This window comes from Cyprinus carpio, chromosome B1 (genome assembly GCF_018340385.1).
Source record: "Cyprinus carpio isolate SPL01 chromosome B1, ASM1834038v1, whole genome shotgun sequence".
Classification (NCBI taxonomy): Eukaryota; Metazoa; Chordata; class Actinopteri; order Cypriniformes; family Cyprinidae; genus Cyprinus; species Cyprinus carpio.
The window spans coordinates 13,225,974-13,242,899 of NC_056597.1; the positions used below are offsets into that span (position 1 = coordinate 13,225,974).

General features: G+C 37.5%; 2 protein-coding genes and 1 pseudogene across 2 annotated transcripts; 1 reads left to right on the plus strand and 2 right to left on the minus strand.

The window, feature by feature from the left end:
• Nucleotides 1-5,081: 5,081 nt before the first annotated feature.
• Nucleotides 5,082-5,969, plus strand: LOC122136054 (epithelial membrane protein 1-like). The gene is made up of 3 exons (XM_042717586.1): nt 5,082-5,167; nt 5,522-5,662; nt 5,806-5,969. Exons 1-3 carry the CDS (start codon nt 5,119-5,121, stop codon nt 5,967-5,969), a joined length of 354 nt encoding a protein of 117 aa, XP_042573520.1. The 5' UTR covers nt 5,082-5,118.
• Nucleotides 5,970-7,287: 1,318 nt separating this feature from the next.
• Nucleotides 7,288-11,592, minus strand: LOC109050724 (annotated as a pseudogene).
• A 258-nt stretch (nt 11,593-11,850) lies between these two features.
• On the minus strand, nt 11,851-15,281 carry LOC122136055. The gene is made up of 5 exons (XM_042717587.1): nt 15,020-15,281; nt 14,577-14,861; nt 13,783-13,930; nt 12,479-12,587; nt 11,851-11,916 (listed from the first exon to the last, which is right to left on the minus strand). Exons 1-5 carry the CDS (start codon nt 15,081-15,083, stop codon nt 11,851-11,853), a joined length of 672 nt encoding a protein of 223 aa, XP_042573521.1. The 5' UTR covers nt 15,084-15,281.
• Between the last annotated feature and the right edge of the window lie 1,645 nt (nt 15,282-16,926).

Sequence of the window (16,926 nt, forward strand, 5' to 3'; positions counted from 1 at the left end):
TGCAGCGTTTTTTTGCCACACTTTTTCCTTCCCACAGACTTCCCACTGAGGTGCCTTGATACAGCACTCTGGGAACAGCCTATTCGTTCAGAAATTTCTTTCTGTGTCTTACCCTCTCGCTTGAGGGTGTCAATGATGGCCTTCTGGACAGCAGTCAGGTCGGCAGTCTTACCCATGATTGCGGTTTTGAGTAATGAACCAGGCTGGGAGTTTTTTTTTAAAAGCCTCAGGAATCTTTTGCAGGTGTTTAGAGTTTATTAGTTGATTCAGATGATTAGGTTAAATAGCTCGTTTAGAGAACCTTTTCATGATATGCTAGTTTTTTTGAGATAGGAATTTTGGGTTTTCATGAGCTGTATGCCAAATCATCAGTATTAAAACAATAAAAACCTGAAATATTTCAGTTGGTGTGCAATGAATCTAAAATATATGAAAGTTTAATTTTTATCATTACATTATGGAAAATAATGAACTTTTTCACAATATGCTAATTTTTTGAGAAGGACCTTTATATATACATATGTGTGTGTGTGTGTATATATATATATATATATATATTATATATATATATATATATATATATATATATATATATATATACATACATATATACAGGTGCTGGTCATATAATTAGAATATCATCAAAAAGTTGATTTATTTCACTAATTCCATTCAAAAAGTGAAACTTATTATATTCATTCATTACACACAGACCTGGATATATTTCAAATGTTTATTTCTTTTAATTTTGATGATTATAACTGACAACTAAGGAAAATCCCAAAATTCAGTATCTCAAAAAATTAGAATATTGTGAAAAGGTTCAATATTGAAGACACCTGGTGCCACACTCTAATCAGCTAATTAACTCAAAACACCTGAAAAGGCCTTTAAATGGTCTCTCAGTCTAGTTCTGTAGGCTACACAATCAGGGGGGAAGACTGCTGACTTGACAGTTGTCCAAAAGACGACCATTGACACCTTGCACAAGGAGGGCAAGACACAAAAGGTAATTGCAAAAGAGGCTGGCTGTTCACAGAGTTCTGTGTCCAAGCACATTAATAGGGAGGTGAAGGGAAGGAAAAGATGGTGGTAGAAAAAAGTGTGTACAAGCAATAGGGATAACCGCACCCTGGAGAGGATTGTGAAACAAAACCCATTGAAAAATGTGGGGGAGATTCACAAAGAGTGGACTGCAGCTGGAGTCAGTGCTTCAAGAACCACTACTCACAGACGTATGTAAGACATGGGTTTCAGCTGTCCCATTCCTTGTGTCAAGCCACTCTTGAACAACAGACAGCTTTCAGAATGGGCTAAAGACAAAAAGGACTGGACTGCTGCTGAGTGGTCCAAAATTATGTTCTCTGATGAAAGTAAATTTTGCATTTCCTTTGGAAATCAGGGTCCCCCAGAGTCTGCAGGAAGAGAGGCACACAATCCACGTTGCTTGAGGTCCAGTGTAAAGTTTCCACAGTCAGTGATGGTTTGGGGTGCCATGTCATCTGCTGGTGTTGGTCCACTGTGGTTTTCTGAGGTCCAAGGTCAACATAGCCATATACTAGGACAGTTTAAGACCACTTCATGCTTCCTGCTGCTGACCAAACTTTATGGAGATGCCCGACCAAATTTCATTTGCCAACAGGAACCTGGGCACCTGCACACAGCAGTGCAAAGCTACCAGTACCTGGTGCTTAAGCACAAGGACCATGAGTGGTATGCCCTGTTCTTAATTGGCCAGCAATACTCGCCTGACTATTCCTAATCCCAAGAAAATCTATGGGGTATTGTGAAGAGAAAGATAAATAAACGATATGATATCCCGACCCAAGTATATATAGCAGAAGAGCTGAACGTTTCTGGCAAACCACTATCAGAGCAACCTGGGCTCTCATGCAGTGTTGGCAAACACCTGACTGGGCAGCTCTCGCCACAGACCTGATCGATTCTCACTTCTTGCCACGCCAGCATTGCTGCAGTCAACAATTCAGGCAAAGGAGCATCCCAACTCACCAAAGTATTGATGTTGGAGGGTGTTTTGGTACCCTTCTTTCTTCACATGCCCACTCATGAGAAGCAACCCCACTTTCAATTCTGTTCATGAAACAGGACTTTTCAGTTGGCCAAGATTTAAGATGACCCAAAAATCCCTTCTTTGTATCGCAGCAGTCACTATAGCAATATTCAAATTTTTCTGAGATTCGTGGCTTTCTTTGCTGCCATTCTTGACACCAGGGCCCATCATCCAAAAGTCTGTGCTCACTGTGGTGCTAGATGCGCTCAACACCTGCTGTGCAAATTCCTGGCAAGCTCTGCACTGGTGGGCACTCGGATCCCGCAGCTGAATCCTCTTTAGGAGACAATTACTGGCGATGTTGCTGCGACTTTCTTGTGACGCCCTGAAGCCTTCTACAAGAATTGAACCTCTTTCTTGAAAGTTCTTCGATGAACATATAAATTGTTTGTTTAGGCAATCTTAAGTAGCCACATATCTTGCTGTGAAGCCGTTTATGCAATGCACGATGGCTGCATGCGTTTCTCTGAAGGTCACCATGGTTAACAATGAGAAACTGATTTCAACGCTACACCCTCGCTGAACATGTCAAGTCTGCCATGTTACCAAATCAGTCTGAAATAATGATCTCAGCCTTGGCTCATCAACATTCTCACCTGAGGTAACAAGGATGATTACATGAAAGGATCTCAGCAGGGTCCTTTAATGACAGGCAATGAAATGCAGTGGCAAGGTTTTTTTGGGATTAAAGTAATTTTCATGGCAAAGAAGGACTATTGCAATTCATCTGATACTCTTAATAAAATTCTGGGGAGTCTCTGCAAATTGCTATTATAAAATTAAGCAGCAACTTTTCCAATTCCAATATTTTTGTAAATGTTCTCAAAACTTTTGTGACGGACTGAGATTATATGGTGTGTGTGTGTGTGTGGTGTGTGTGGTGTGTGTGTGTGTGTGTGTGTGTGTGAGAGACAGGCCCGTTCCAACTGAATCCGAAGTAGGTGTACGCTCCCAAACCTTCTTTAGATGGACTCATCATCAACCTCTGCGACAGTACCTGGCACTGCGCGGTCATTTTCTGACTCTGCGCTACTTTATCGTGATTGGAGAGATGGGTTGTGGAATGGCTTTGGTAGCACCTATTGTTGGCTGCCATGTGCTGCGTTTGTCCCGTTCAGTACACTTTAAGCCTGCAGCTCATGAGTGCACGGGACACCTCGGGCGATGTGTGGAAGTCTGCGGTGCGCCTCTAGAAGAGGAGAGTAGGATGCTTGCGGCATGCGGAATGAGAGCGCTAGTATAGCACCTCGCAGCTTAGTAACAGGATTTGACGACGTGCAAAACTCGTGCACAGAATTACTGAGTATCTCGGCAAAAGTCATTTACAGTGCGTTTAAGGAGGCATCTAAACATGGGCACAGTTTTTTTCCGGCATTTAAAAAATAAAATGTATGGTGGCTGTTTTTGATACTGAGGAGAAATCAACGTTTGTGTGTCTCTTACTACACCTCGTGCATGAATTTCCAGCCTGCGACAAAAACAGTTTTCTAGGATTTCGCTGGATGTGGGATAACGTAAAGGACTTAAAAGTAATGTCCTTGGGATGGGTGGGGGTCATTCTATGCCAGCAAAGAGGTGTGGAGGGGGGCGAGGACGGAAGGGGACGAGGTGCGGGGAAGTGCGAATATCCTCGGATGGTGGGGCATCAGATAGCCTACGTCCTCGGATGGTAAGAACTAATTTGAGTAAATTTAAAATACCCAAGGGTACACCTTTTATTATCTGTGCCATCGCTGTAGAATTTCTCATGCCGGTGAGGGTTGTAAAGTTATTATTATTGATAACAATTAAGCGTCCTTAGAATCGACATAAAAGAAAGGGAAATATATTTAAACTGTAATAGAATGTTTCGAATTGAATGACAACTGTGTGGACGAAAATGCATCCGCACGCCTGACAGTGACACGAATTCCTTCCTCTGTTAATTCGCGGGAGCTTTCGCATTTAGCTTCCATTGTATATTTGTCACTGTAGCCTATGTAATGTTAGGTTTGCTAGAATTTTGCCACTCTAAATAATATTTGGCCTATGCATTGTTAAATAGCACCAGGCGTTATTTTAAACGGGACATTCAGTGACTATACAATACGAATGCCCATTGCAGAAGGTCTGATCTGAACTGTTGGTATAGCCAGTTTTTATATTAATGGGATTAAACACAAGATTTTTCTCTTAACTCATTATTGGTGTTTGTATGAACAGCATGCAATCAGCATTTTAAATGAATGTCAGTTCACATACTGATCTCTGTGACTTAAAGAAACAGAAGACTCTTCTCCTCCCACATACTGTAGTTTAACAGCCGCTGGAGATTTGTGTATGTTATCTTAGTAGAAACAAAGCTAGTATCCAAAAAGTAAAGTGACATTTATGCAGCTTTAATGTGGTGATGTCATAGGCCATGCCTGCTTTTTGGGAAAAATAAATGTACCTGAAACACACATGGCTTGATTATTACTAGCACACAATTAAAAGCACTGTGTGAATGAAAAAGCATAGATTCATAATTGTGAATCATGTAAAAGGGACATTAAAGCCCCTTTCCTCTTTCTTCCTCAGTCCTCAGAATCTTTAAATATAAGGCAACTTTTATTTCAAAACATGGCTATTCTAAATATGTCATCATGGACGGCTGCTGAATTGCACAGGACCTTTTGATGTATAGTATTTCTTAATCACAAGATGCTTTGTCATCATAATATTTCCCTTACAGCAGGTTATTGTTCCACCCTGTTTCCCCCTCATCCTCTGAATATGTTCAAGGCCCTGGCAGGAATTGTTTGCTTCATCTGACTACAATTTCTTCCTTTTTTTGGGCAACTATAGATGATGTAAGTTTATGTTGTATACTTTTATATATAGACTATAATATATATTATATATATAATATATATATATATTATATATATATATATATATTATATATATATGTCCTCCTGATCTTAAGGAGTTTGTATTGTTGTTGTTGATTTTTGTTTTTTTTTGTTTATGGTTGTTGGTAGGTTTTTTTTATACAGACTTGTGGGGCAGATGGGTGATGGAGAACAATGATAATGTCTGGGTGTACATGGACATACCAACCTCATAACCGGAAGGGTAAGATAAACCATGTTAAAAGAATGCATTTTTGTACAGCATCTGGGGCCCCCCTATTTTCACTAGTCACCCCAGTGTATATGTATGTACACTATTCGAAATTAAGATTCCAGAAGATCTTCAATGATGCCACAGAAGAACCCTTTTGGGTTCCCAAAAAAAACTTTAAGTGAACAGTTCTTAGAGATCTTCTTTTTTACTTAGTCCTGAAGAACATTTTAATAATGCTAAATGTTTGTACAATGAAAACATTCCATGGATGTTAAAGTTTCTTCATGCCACTGAAGAACCTTAATTTTTAAGAGTGTACAGACTGGGACATTCATGTGATGCCCCTTTAATTCATCTATCTAGACTATCTGCAAGCAGTCCAGGCGTTTGCAGTGCTGTCCTGCCTGTTTGCTGTGTTCTCTCTGTGCGTGTTCATCTTCCAACTCTTTACTCTGGGTAAAGGAAAGCGGTTCACCATCTCTGGAGTCGTGCAGCTCATCTCCTGTAAGTCCCTGTTTCTGGAAATCTGAGGTTAAATTAGGGCATTATTGAAACATACATGTGTGGATCATTGTCTTCAAGGTCTTACAGGTCATACAGACATTCATTTTTGTTGTGCATTTATGCATTTCACTTGGGATCTCTAGGTTTCTGCATCATGGTGGCTCTGTCAGTCTATACCGATCACTTTCACAGAGACGAGAAGAATGGCTGGTATGTATGCTGGTCCTACATCATGGCCTGGTTTGGGTGGCTGCTGACCCTCTTCACTGGAATTATGTACATCATCCTGCGCAAACGAGTGGATTAAAACTTTGAAGACCTCGCTCTCAGTGCTAATGTACAGCCTTAATTATTTTTCTTTAAAGTCTAAGTACAGAACTTGAAAAATAATGAGTTGTCTCAAATATTACAGGCGTTGGTTGGAATTGTAGAAACGTGCGCTAACAAATCACATGCATCAGCAGTTCATTGAAACATTAAAATCTGTCAGTGAGAAAGGGTTGATTCAGCATTTGAGGAAAATTGGCCAGAAAAGTTTCTTAAACAAGAAGAGAAAAGTTTTGTTTTTTTTGCATTTTTGTTTAGAGTAATACTATAGATTGGTTTGATGGGTCATCTTTCCTAGTTTCGTAAAGCACTGAGGGGAGTAAGAGGGTCTAAACACTTTATTGCAGGGGTGGTGACGATGCAGTATATACAAGTATGATATGTAAAAAATTATTTATAACATGTATAAAGAGAAAGATAAGTTGTACATATACAGTACATACAGAAAAATATATGTTATCAAAGTGTAGTTTTAAACACCACTTGCACTTTAAGAATTAGCTTTGTCTTAAACATGGGTTTATTTTATTTCAATAGATTTTTTTTTTTGTTGTAGATGGCAGTAGCACAGGATAGTCTCTACTGTAGGTCAAGATAAGGGTCAAATTTTTGTTACTGTGATGCATCATGGTGCTGTTCAAATTTGTGATCATTCACTTGATCATGTAGACTTCTGAATACACAATCCTTTTGTAATTGCACTGTACAGGCCCTCTGCCAACATATTTATTTGCAATTTCTGTGTGGACAAAGGCTTTCTTGATAATGAAATGGGCTCTGTTGCTATGCCAGCCATTTTTGATTAGCATGACGATGATGATGATGAATGATTGTTGATGTGGTCAGATGATCACCCTGTAAAATTCTAGAGCACAGAATGTTCCCAAAAGAATTTATAAAAAGCTTCTTTTTTTTTAATGTTTTATGGAAGTAATTATTTCAACATCCTCTCAAGGGAAAAAGCTCCTTATGGACATCCAATCCAATCTTCAGTTTCTGCTTACTTTGTTTTGGTTAAAGTTTTAGTTGGCTCTAGATGTATTTTTATGTTGCAGTATGACAGTAAATGGAAAAAGGATTTTATTTTTTTCAAATGCAAAGCCAAACAGTGTAAACCAGGATGACATTAATTTTAGTAATCACACAAAATAAAAAACCTTGCCATAAGAATCACTTTGTCAGTTTATTATTTACAACATCAATATTTTTACAACTTTAATATATGTTTCAACATAATCATTCACCTTTTCACAACACAATATCTAACCGCTATATAACTCACCCAAAGCGAGGTTTGTATAGGAGACATGAAAACTTCTGTTATTAGAGAAATTTTCATGCGTGTATGTACAGCTCTGGTAGGTTCAGTGACCTTCTACAGTCCTCATGCAAAATGCACCAGGCACTGGCATAGGAATGGTCCAATAAGAACTGTTTTGTGGGGGTGTATTGCACTGAATCATATGCCCTGACCGGAGGGTGTAATTCGCTCCTGAACCACTAAGTGGAGGAGATGATTCTGTTCTGCCGAAAGGAGTGGCCTGTTGTGAGTAGAGAAAGGTGACGGTTATCTAATTGCAAAGGTTTCAATCTAATATAGATAAATGCCTAGTATGAGTCAGAAAATGCAGAAAGCTCACCACAGTTCTGTCTGGAGAGCCTTGAGAGATTCTGTATCCTTTTCCTGACAGGCCATCTGTAAACAGGCCAGTCAGACCATTTAGCCGTCTTAATCCAAGAGCTCTACTAGTAATCAGAAAATTCAGTTTATAGCATTTTTAACAAATAGTTAAGCCTAAAAGTCAGAGACCACTACTGAAAATGCTTCTATTTTGCATTTTTTAGGTCATACAATTTTCACTACAAAGTATATTATCAATATAAGATTTTAAATAAAAAGTTGAAATTAAATTCATTGTTTTAATATCTCTTATGCTCGCCAAGGCGGCATGCATTTGATCAAAAATATAACAAGTAAAATAAGTTATACTGTAAAAAATTACAACAATTTAAAACAAACTGTTTTCTATTTTAATATATTTTAAAAAATTGCATTTTATCCCTGTGATGGCAAAACTGCCATTTTCAGTATCTATTACTCCAGTCTTCAGCATCACATTGATCTTTCAGAAATCACTCCTGATTGCTGATTTGCTGCTCAAGAAACATGTTAAAATCACTGTTCCTCTTAATATTATCAATGTTGAAAACATTTGTTCTGCTTAGTAAATGGGATTCTTCAATAAATAGAAAGTTTAAACAAAAAGCATTTATTAGAAATGTAATCTTTTGTAACATTATAAATGTATTTTCTGTGACTTTGAATCAATTTAATGCATGCTTGCTGAATTTAAGTATAAATAAATAGAAATAAATAAAATCTTACACCACAACTTTTGATCTGTAAGACTGTCTTAGTTAAAATATAATTTCTTCCTATTTCATGCCATAATGCTTCATTGTTTGAAATATTTCGGAATCCAAAAACCTTGTTTCCAGATTATTTCCAGGTTTAATTTGGATTTTGAATGCAGATTTTAAATGTCTGGTTTTCAGGACAGTATATTTTAACAAACTAATTTTACAAATAGATTTGAAATACTCACCACACAACTGACTGTAGAAGGAGGTACACATTTTCTGGAAGGAAGTTTACTAAAGGACAGACAGTAACAACAGTTTTTAAATAAAACACTGTGCTTGCCTGGTTCTCCATTAGCTACAAAGTCTTACCCTGACTGTGTGAGTCGAAGGATTCCCAGGCGTATCGCTCTAGTGTTTGAGCGTGCTCAGGTAGCAGCTTTTGAGGAGGAGGCTAAAACATAGACACAAATATATCGTGTCATTTTTGTTTTTTGGGCATAGTAAACAAACACACTAACGTTATAGGTGTGGTTTCGGCCTGAACATATTGTCCAAAATGTCAGCTTATTTGTAACCCGCACCGATTTTAAATATATAAATTACCTCAAGCAGCATAAGAAGTAATACCCTGGAGATTTCACACTTTGCTATGATATCCATAAATGCACCTGGAATGAAAAAAAACAGAATTGAAGCAGAATCCAAAGATTCTCAGAGCATATGCTTAATTTCCTTATCAGCTGATGTCCAAACTAACAGGCTGCTGACTCTGCAAATGCGAAACAGATTCTTGACAAGTATGAAATTCAGTCACAAAACATAAAATGACTTCTGCTTATAAATTGCAAGCGGTTGCAGGGTTTGATCAGGAAATCCAAATAAACTGCAAAGTCTGGTGAAAATCCCTAAAAACTTAAGACCACCAAACCTCACATGCCTAGATTTCAAAACTAAAAATAATTGTATTGTCTGGTGGAAGCTGATTATATTCATACCGACAGGGGTGTTTGTCCCGGGTAGCTGTAGTCCTCTTTCCTGACACATGTGCTGCATCTCAGAGAGAGAACAGCAAGGAGCGCCATCGTAATCGCCTAGCAATCAAAACATCACATGACTGCTCTGACCACCACAGAACCCCCCCCCCCTTTTTTCATCTGAAACTCAAGCACAAAATGAATCATTGCATTCTGACAGGAAAAGCACTGCCATCTCTTAAACTCACGGGTCAGTATTTTGCAGGAGGCCATTTCCCACAGTGACAGCAGGGCCTCAATTGGAGTCTGAATCTGCAGTTCTGCGGCTCTCGGGAAATGAACTATCGCCTCCCCGGGTCTGTTCATCTCCTACAACACAAATATAAAACAGGACCACAACATGATGAAGCACTGTGGGAACAAGATGAGTATGCAATTTTAATTCATTTATAAACAGAAAGCCGCTCCGTGTATTACAATGATTAACGTCTCACCTTCAGAGCATTGCCAAGCTCCAGTGAGAGACTGGCCGCCATAACAGGCTGATTCATCTCAATACAGACCTATACAATATACAAGTACATATTTGCAGTATAACATCTAAAAAATAAAAAAATAAAAAATTCTGCACGTGATTGCATGATTTGAGGGTTTTTACTTCATTAGTCCAGTATGACTTCAAATCATTTTTTTAGGAGCATTTCAACATGAAACATGTGAAACTGCAGATCCTCAATAATAAATGCTATATAAATCTTGTTTTATTTCATATACTTTAACTTTGGATGTTACCTAAAATAACTAAAAATAAACTATATAAATCTTGTTTTATTTCATAAAATTAATACATGTGTTTAAAAATAAATAAAACGGAAATAAACATTTTTAATAAAATTATAGATGTGTTTAACAAAATAAATAAAGAAAAACAACAAACGAAAAAGAAAATATAAAAACAGTATATTAATATCTCAATTATACTAAAATAACACTGTGTCAGGCTACACTGAGCAGGAGAATCACCTAATTTTAAATTGAAAATATAAAATTACAAGAGACTTTTCATTCTATTTCAAGCATGAACTGAGCCCAACATTCTGCAAAATAACAGCCTGTTTATATATGCTTATCAGCTTGCGAATAAATATCTGGTAAAATATGCGTTTCCGACAAATACCTTAATAGCAAAACTATAGCAGTTCATTGCTGCCTGCATATTCTCATCGAAGCCGGGAGCCCTCAGCGCTCGGGTTTCCTGCTCCGAGGCCAGAAAGAGTCGGGCTGCATCAGTCAGTGCCCGGGCTTCTCCTGCAGCATTGAACAGGGTCTGCTCACAGCTACGAAGACAGACAAAACCCATTTCCACATGTTCTTTAGATCAGAAACTAGGATGAAGAATTGATAGTTATGAGAGATGCTGTTACCGGGCCATGGCCAGATTACAGAAGGCAGCATATTGAGGACAGTCTTGCTGTTTGAGCTCCTTGGCCAGCTGACCTGAGGAAAGATGTCACATAATGATAAACACAGACTAGCATTACCGCACACAGCATCACTCTTCTGACACAATACTCACCAAACTGTTCACTTGCTTCAGCGACATTAGGCTTCCGCAGAAAACGTCTGTTTTTAAGGGGGAAGGGAAAATATTAAAAAGGTCACTAAATTACACTCTTAAAAATAAAGGTGCTTCACGATGCCATAGAAGAACCTTTTTTTGTCTAAATGGTTCCATAAAGAACCTTTAACATCAAAAGGTTCTTTGTGGCGAAAGAAGGTTCTCCAGATTATAAAAAGGTAAGAACGAGATGGTTCTTTAAAGAACCTTTGACTGAATGGTTCTTCTATGGCATCGCTGTGAAGAACCTTTTAAGCACCTTTATATTTAAGAGTGTAACGTTAGATTAATTTGACAGGCTTGGACACTTAACATACTCTGGGTAATAATATATCGCATTGTTGTGAACCTCGTTTAGCAGCTCTTGAAATTTAATTAGCAAAAATGCTAGTGAGGGTTGTGTAGTGCTGTCACGACATTCTTTGGTTATGCTCAGTATTGTAGACATCATTAAAAGCTAACACTGAAAGCATTCAGGTATTAGAAATATTCGTAATATATTTTGGCGCTTACTTTTTCAGTTTATTTGACACCGCCCGGTAGCGTATCAGAAAATCTCCCTCGGCTGCCATTGTTGACACTTCAGGAGGCGGGGCAAACAGACAGGAAGTTCGGATACGAGTTTTCCCATTGGTTGCACGCAACTGAAGATGCCTTTTGATTGGTTTACACAGCGCAAAGGCGGGGCTTTTTTAACGGGCTCAGAAAATGTACCACTTTTTATGCAAGAAGGCGAAAGGTTTGATGAGTTTTGGGGAAAAACGACACGTTCAGTTTTTTTGACCTTTCATTTATTTTCTGTTCATACTGGCCCATAAAATATAAAATTATACAAAAAAACAGAAAAATCTTTATTTGACACTTTCCAGCAAGTATTCATAAATCACATTCATTAACTCATTCGTTCATCTGTTTATTGACAGGTTTTCATACACAGACTCAAATACATCCTCTTCTTGTGTTTTGCAGTGCTGAAAGAGAAAACAGCAATAGAAACAGTTGAAATTCTGAAACAACTCTTTTTTCACCAAATATAATCATAAACTGAATGCTTTATTTTCACTGTTGCTTTCTGTCTGGGCTTGTAGGTATTACATATTTAAAATCTGTGTATGTCATGAAGTGTCTTCACTGCATGATTATGTGTTCATTAAAAACATGCTATATTATGTGCTCTATGTTTATACATTTAATACTTGAAGCTATATATTAAAATTTTACAAGCATATTGTTAAGTCTACATTATAGGTTATACATGCAATGTAATATTACACCATTTATTAAACAAACCCGTATTAAACAACCTTTTCAGATTTTTTCTTCTTTGTGTTTTCTACATGCATCGTGTCTGATTGCAGTGTATCATAAATAGAGCCTGATCTGCATTGTAGAGTCTGTTGGAAAGGAGTATAAGACGACAGAAATTTGTTTGAGACATCATTTAAAATCCTTATTAAAACAGGTTGCCAGGTTACCAACAAATACTGAGAGTAAATGACTACTATCCAAAAGAGAAAGAGACTGTTATCTCACTGTGTAGAGTGATGCAGATGCAGCATCTTCATCCAAAATCACTTCATCACTCTCCCCTGGTCTCTGCTCTGCAACTTCATTTTTGTCATCTCTACAAGGAGGGTGTTTCCTAAAAATAATGAAGCAAAACTAGAGCTGAAACTAACAGCCTCACATGTGTTTTTTCCGGACAGGACACTTCTGCCCTTTTTATGTCAAAACAGCACCATCTTTCAATTAGTGCAATTCTGGACAGTCCATCTGGAGCATCTTGCATAATAACAGAAAGATGACTTTTTCTGAACTGACATTTTACCACTTAGTCATGAGTCCATATCTACTGATCAGCCACAGCAACATTAAAACCATCTGCCTAATATCATGTACTGTAGGTCCCCTTTGTGCTGCCAAAGCTCCACAAGTCCTCTGAACGTGTCCTCTGGCATCTGGCACCAAGACATTAGCAAAAGATCCTTTAGGTCTTACAAGTTGCAAGGTGAGGCTTCCGTGGGTCAGATTTGTTGGTCCAGCACATCCCATAGATGCTCAATCGGGAATTTGGAGACCAAGGCAACATATTCAACTCTTTTTTCATGTTCTCAAATCATTCATTAACAGGCTATCCACCTGATCTAAAAGAAAAAGTGATTCTTCAGATCAAGCCATTGCTCCATGGTGTAGTTCTGACACTCATGTGCCCATTTTAACTGCTTCCGGTGGTGGACAGGGGTCATCATGGGCACTCTGACTGCTCTGGGACTACACAGCCTAATACGCAGAAAACTGTGAGGCACTGTGAGTTCTGACGCCTTTCTGTCATTGCCAGCATTGAGTTTTCCAGTAATTTGAGCTACAGTAGCTCTTCTGTGAATAGACCAGACAGGCTAGCCAGAGAAGAGGTTTTCCTTTAGCCTGAGGCTTATTTCACTTTTGGTGTGAAAAGGCCTTTACTGTTGTCAAAAATATAGCCTAGCTCTGGTGACTAAAAGTAATGCAAAAGTAACGTAATGCATTGTTGTCCATAAAAAGTAAGTTACTTTTTATGGAGTAACAGAGTGTTGTAATGCATTACTTTTAAAAATGAACTTTCCCTAAACACTGATAATCAAAGTTATTCACTTCACCTGTCAGTGAAGTTTTAATGTTGTGGCTAATCAGTTTATAACCCCTCACTGTTAGATTGAGTCCTTTAAGATTTGCAGAAATCCATTGCCTGAACTTCTACAGCATGATCATATGATTCATGCATCAAAGAAAGCATACAGAATTAAAGAAACTTACATTAGACATTATAGACAGATTGAATTATTACAGTATGCTCTAACGACCACAATGTGTAGCCAAGTGTTACCTTGTAGATCTTTAATATGTAAAGTGACCCAGCAACAGTGAAGATGAGAAGCATTCCTGAGAATGCCATCATTATGATGATGGCATTGTCTAACTCCTCAGGTGGCTGCTGATAACCTTTATCTGGAAAACACAGAATTGGGGTAAGAGTGAAGAAACAAGGGGAAATAGAGAGAACGGAAGAGAGGAACATTTTCTTCAGACACAATTTTTGCATAACTGCTTTTATTTTGCTGAAAGTGGCAGTTTCAGTCTAACATGTCACATGGCCAAACTCACATGATGTCTTTAAAAAAACATTTTTATGCATGTGTAATGAACCTTTCTATTTATATTTTCTGTCTATGTATTGGTTTATTGGATCACAAAATATATTGTGTAGAGTTCAAGTCAAGTCTGCTTTATTGTCAATTCTTCCACATGTACAGTACATACATACAGAGAATCGAAATTGCGTTACGCTCAGACCCCGGTGCATCAGATAACACTAACAGTAGAGCCTAAAAATCTAGGATCAAATATAAAATATTAAGAGAAAACTATACAATAAGGGATGTAAAAAGACATAATAGAAAAAAATTAGAAAAAAATACGGTTTAAATAAAAGCTCGCGAGCCAATAAAAGGTTCTGAAGAAAAAAAAAATCTCTACTAATTTGAAGATTTGCATGTATTTTAATACTTATAATTGTTTAAGTTGTGACTAAGAGATTATAAATGGCCAGTGAATTTCAACCATAGAGAGGAAATAAAATGATCTTCAGACTCACCTCTCACATGTACCACCCAATGCACTTCCTGATTTGCATAACTAAAGTAGTAATTGCCAGAACTGGAGCTATCGTGCATGTTGATACGTGCACTCACCGAATGTCTTTTTTCATAAAATTCACTTTTAAGTTCTTTATTCCAAATTTTCGTCTTGTTCTGGGTGTGGTAGCATACAAGTTTACTAGTGGTGTAGTTTGCTGGGATCAAAACTGACAGTTGGAAGTCAAGACTTTCCCCTGCTAGTGCCACTCTGGTTCTGTTCTGCATGGAGATTGTAGGTTTGGCTGGAGGAACGGAGAAGAGAACATGGTGTTATTGAAGCATCTGTGCCCTCATGGATTCTAATTCAGCTTAAGAGGGTGTGGGTGAGAAATCCAGCAATACAATAATAAAAATGAAATAAAACACACACCGTAATGACATAAATTAAGATCAACAATACCTAGAGTTTCCTGCCAACAGCACAGAATTATGATCCAACACAGGACAGACTTGGCTGCATACATCCTTGAGCGAAATTTACATTTCCTTTTATTTGAAACAAAATGAGCCACCTTTTCTTTCTCTCGGTTGTTTCGTCAAAGCTCAGAAACAAAGTGGTAAACAACTGCTTTCTGTGCGGATGACCCAGGAAGTTATGCCATATTACACCAGAGTGGATTTTCACAGGACATTCACATGAGGTACAATCTCAGAATCTCATGCAATCTTCAGAAACTACTTCCTCTCTCACTCCACAAACTCACTTCCTAAATTATTCCCTTTTACAGAACTGTTGTTCTTTGGTTGGTTTTGATAACAATCAATTCTAGATCTAAATGTAAACGAGGTTTCAACACTGAAATGTAGTTCTTTTACAAAATGTGTGCACAGCGCAAATTAAGCTTGAGGTCTTTAAAATGGTTATAGCTTTTTCACGTAGTGAAACAGGACATTCACAAAACATATGAGCAACCTCTCCAGTATCTTTTTTGCAGAGCATCATATGTTTCTATTTACAACTTATTTTGTAGGGTTGAGTAATATAACCAATCACAGACATTTCTGTCAATCTCTTAAACACATCTGATTGGCCATTGTGATTCTCTCATTGTAACCAAGATACATGATGCAAGAAATACATTCATTATGCAGTGTAGAGAGCTTTATTGATTATAGCGGAACTTTGTGAGACTGTGATGAACTGAAGTTAGTGACAGCTTTTTAGTTATTGTATCACTATTTGAACACTACCTAGGATAATCCATTCCGAACTTAAATTAAATAAGTTTTGTTTTTCCTGCTGCTAAGAGGACCAACGGTCCTGTACACGTAACAAACATATGATGACATATATAAATCCTTCATTACTCATTATATAAAGGCTATTGAAATTGCAATGACTGACATAATGATTATAATAACCATAGAAATGTATCCTATTGGGAAAGAATGTAATTTTTTCAAAATATATATAGCCTATGCATTGTAAGCAATGTAAAAGCAGACTAATAATAGCCTAGAAAAACAGATGTTTGAAATGCGGTTGCAATTATCATTTGTAAATCAGTTCTCACATGTACATTGGTTATTGTTGTTGCTGTTGATAAAAAGTTTACTTCTTTTAACTGTTATTTTAAATAGTTGATTATAGATTAAACACACATACCATTCATCATGATGTTATCTGCTATGCCCAGATAAAACTCGGCTGACAGGGTGTGTGTGTGTGTGTGTGTGTGTGTGTGTGTGTGTGTGTGTGTGTGTGTGTGTGTGTGTGTGTGTGTGTGTGTGTGTGTTGTGTGTGGGGTGTGTGTGTGTGTGTGTGTGTGTGTTGTGTGTGTGTGTGTGTTTTACAAAACAACCCCGGTTTATATTGCGTAAACTAGTAGTGCTTAGTCTGATAATTCAGTAGGCCTAATAGAATTTTAAAAGTCTACTTTAACCACCAGGTTGGCAAGCAGAAGGACACACGATTCTTTGTGAGCGAGCGCCTGACTTGCATCAAGTAAAGAGGAGTTCCAAAATCATCAAAAATGAATTACGTAATTATTACATCACTGTCACTGAAATAGTTTACACATAATTAGCGCCAGGGCAAATAAATCAAAAAAACACCAGTACCGATCTTTTCCTAGTTTAGTATGACTTTAAATGAAAATATTACTGTATATATAGAAAAATATAATCTCTGATTTGTAAAAGTGTTGTATTTAAAAAAAAAAAAAAAGAGAGTCACATAAGAACAAAATACAGCCATTAATATGGATTTCACACACCTTACATATTTGAAATAGTTGAATACTTCAAGCTCCAATTGTATGATAAAGATAAAGATGGGCGTAGGGAGATATATAGGACAGTAAGGTG

Bases quoted from the DNA above. Each gene is read 5' to 3' on its own strand.
- LOC122136055 (XM_042717587.1), bottom strand. From the start codon at position 15,083: ATGTATGCAGCCAAGTCTGTCCTGTGTTGGATCATAATTCTGTGCTGT. The intron at 13,931-14,576 runs GTGAGTCTGAAG...TGTGTTTTCCAG, and splicing joins TTGGGTGGTACATGTGAGAG to ATAAAGGTTATCAGCAGCCA. The intron at 11,917-12,478 runs GTGAGATAACAG...TTTCTCTTTCAG, and splicing joins CATCTGCATCACTCTACACA to CACTGCAAAACACAAGAAGA.
- LOC122136054 (XM_042717586.1), top strand. From the start codon at position 5,119: ATGATAATGTCTGGGTGTACATGGACATACCAACCTCATAACCGGAAG. The intron at 5,168-5,521 runs GTAAGATAAACC...TCATCTATCTAG, and splicing joins CCAACCTCATAACCGGAAGG to ACTATCTGCAAGCAGTCCAG. The intron at 5,663-5,805 runs GTAAGTCCCTGT...TGGGATCTCTAG, and splicing joins AGTCGTGCAGCTCATCTCCT to GTTTCTGCATCATGGTGGCT.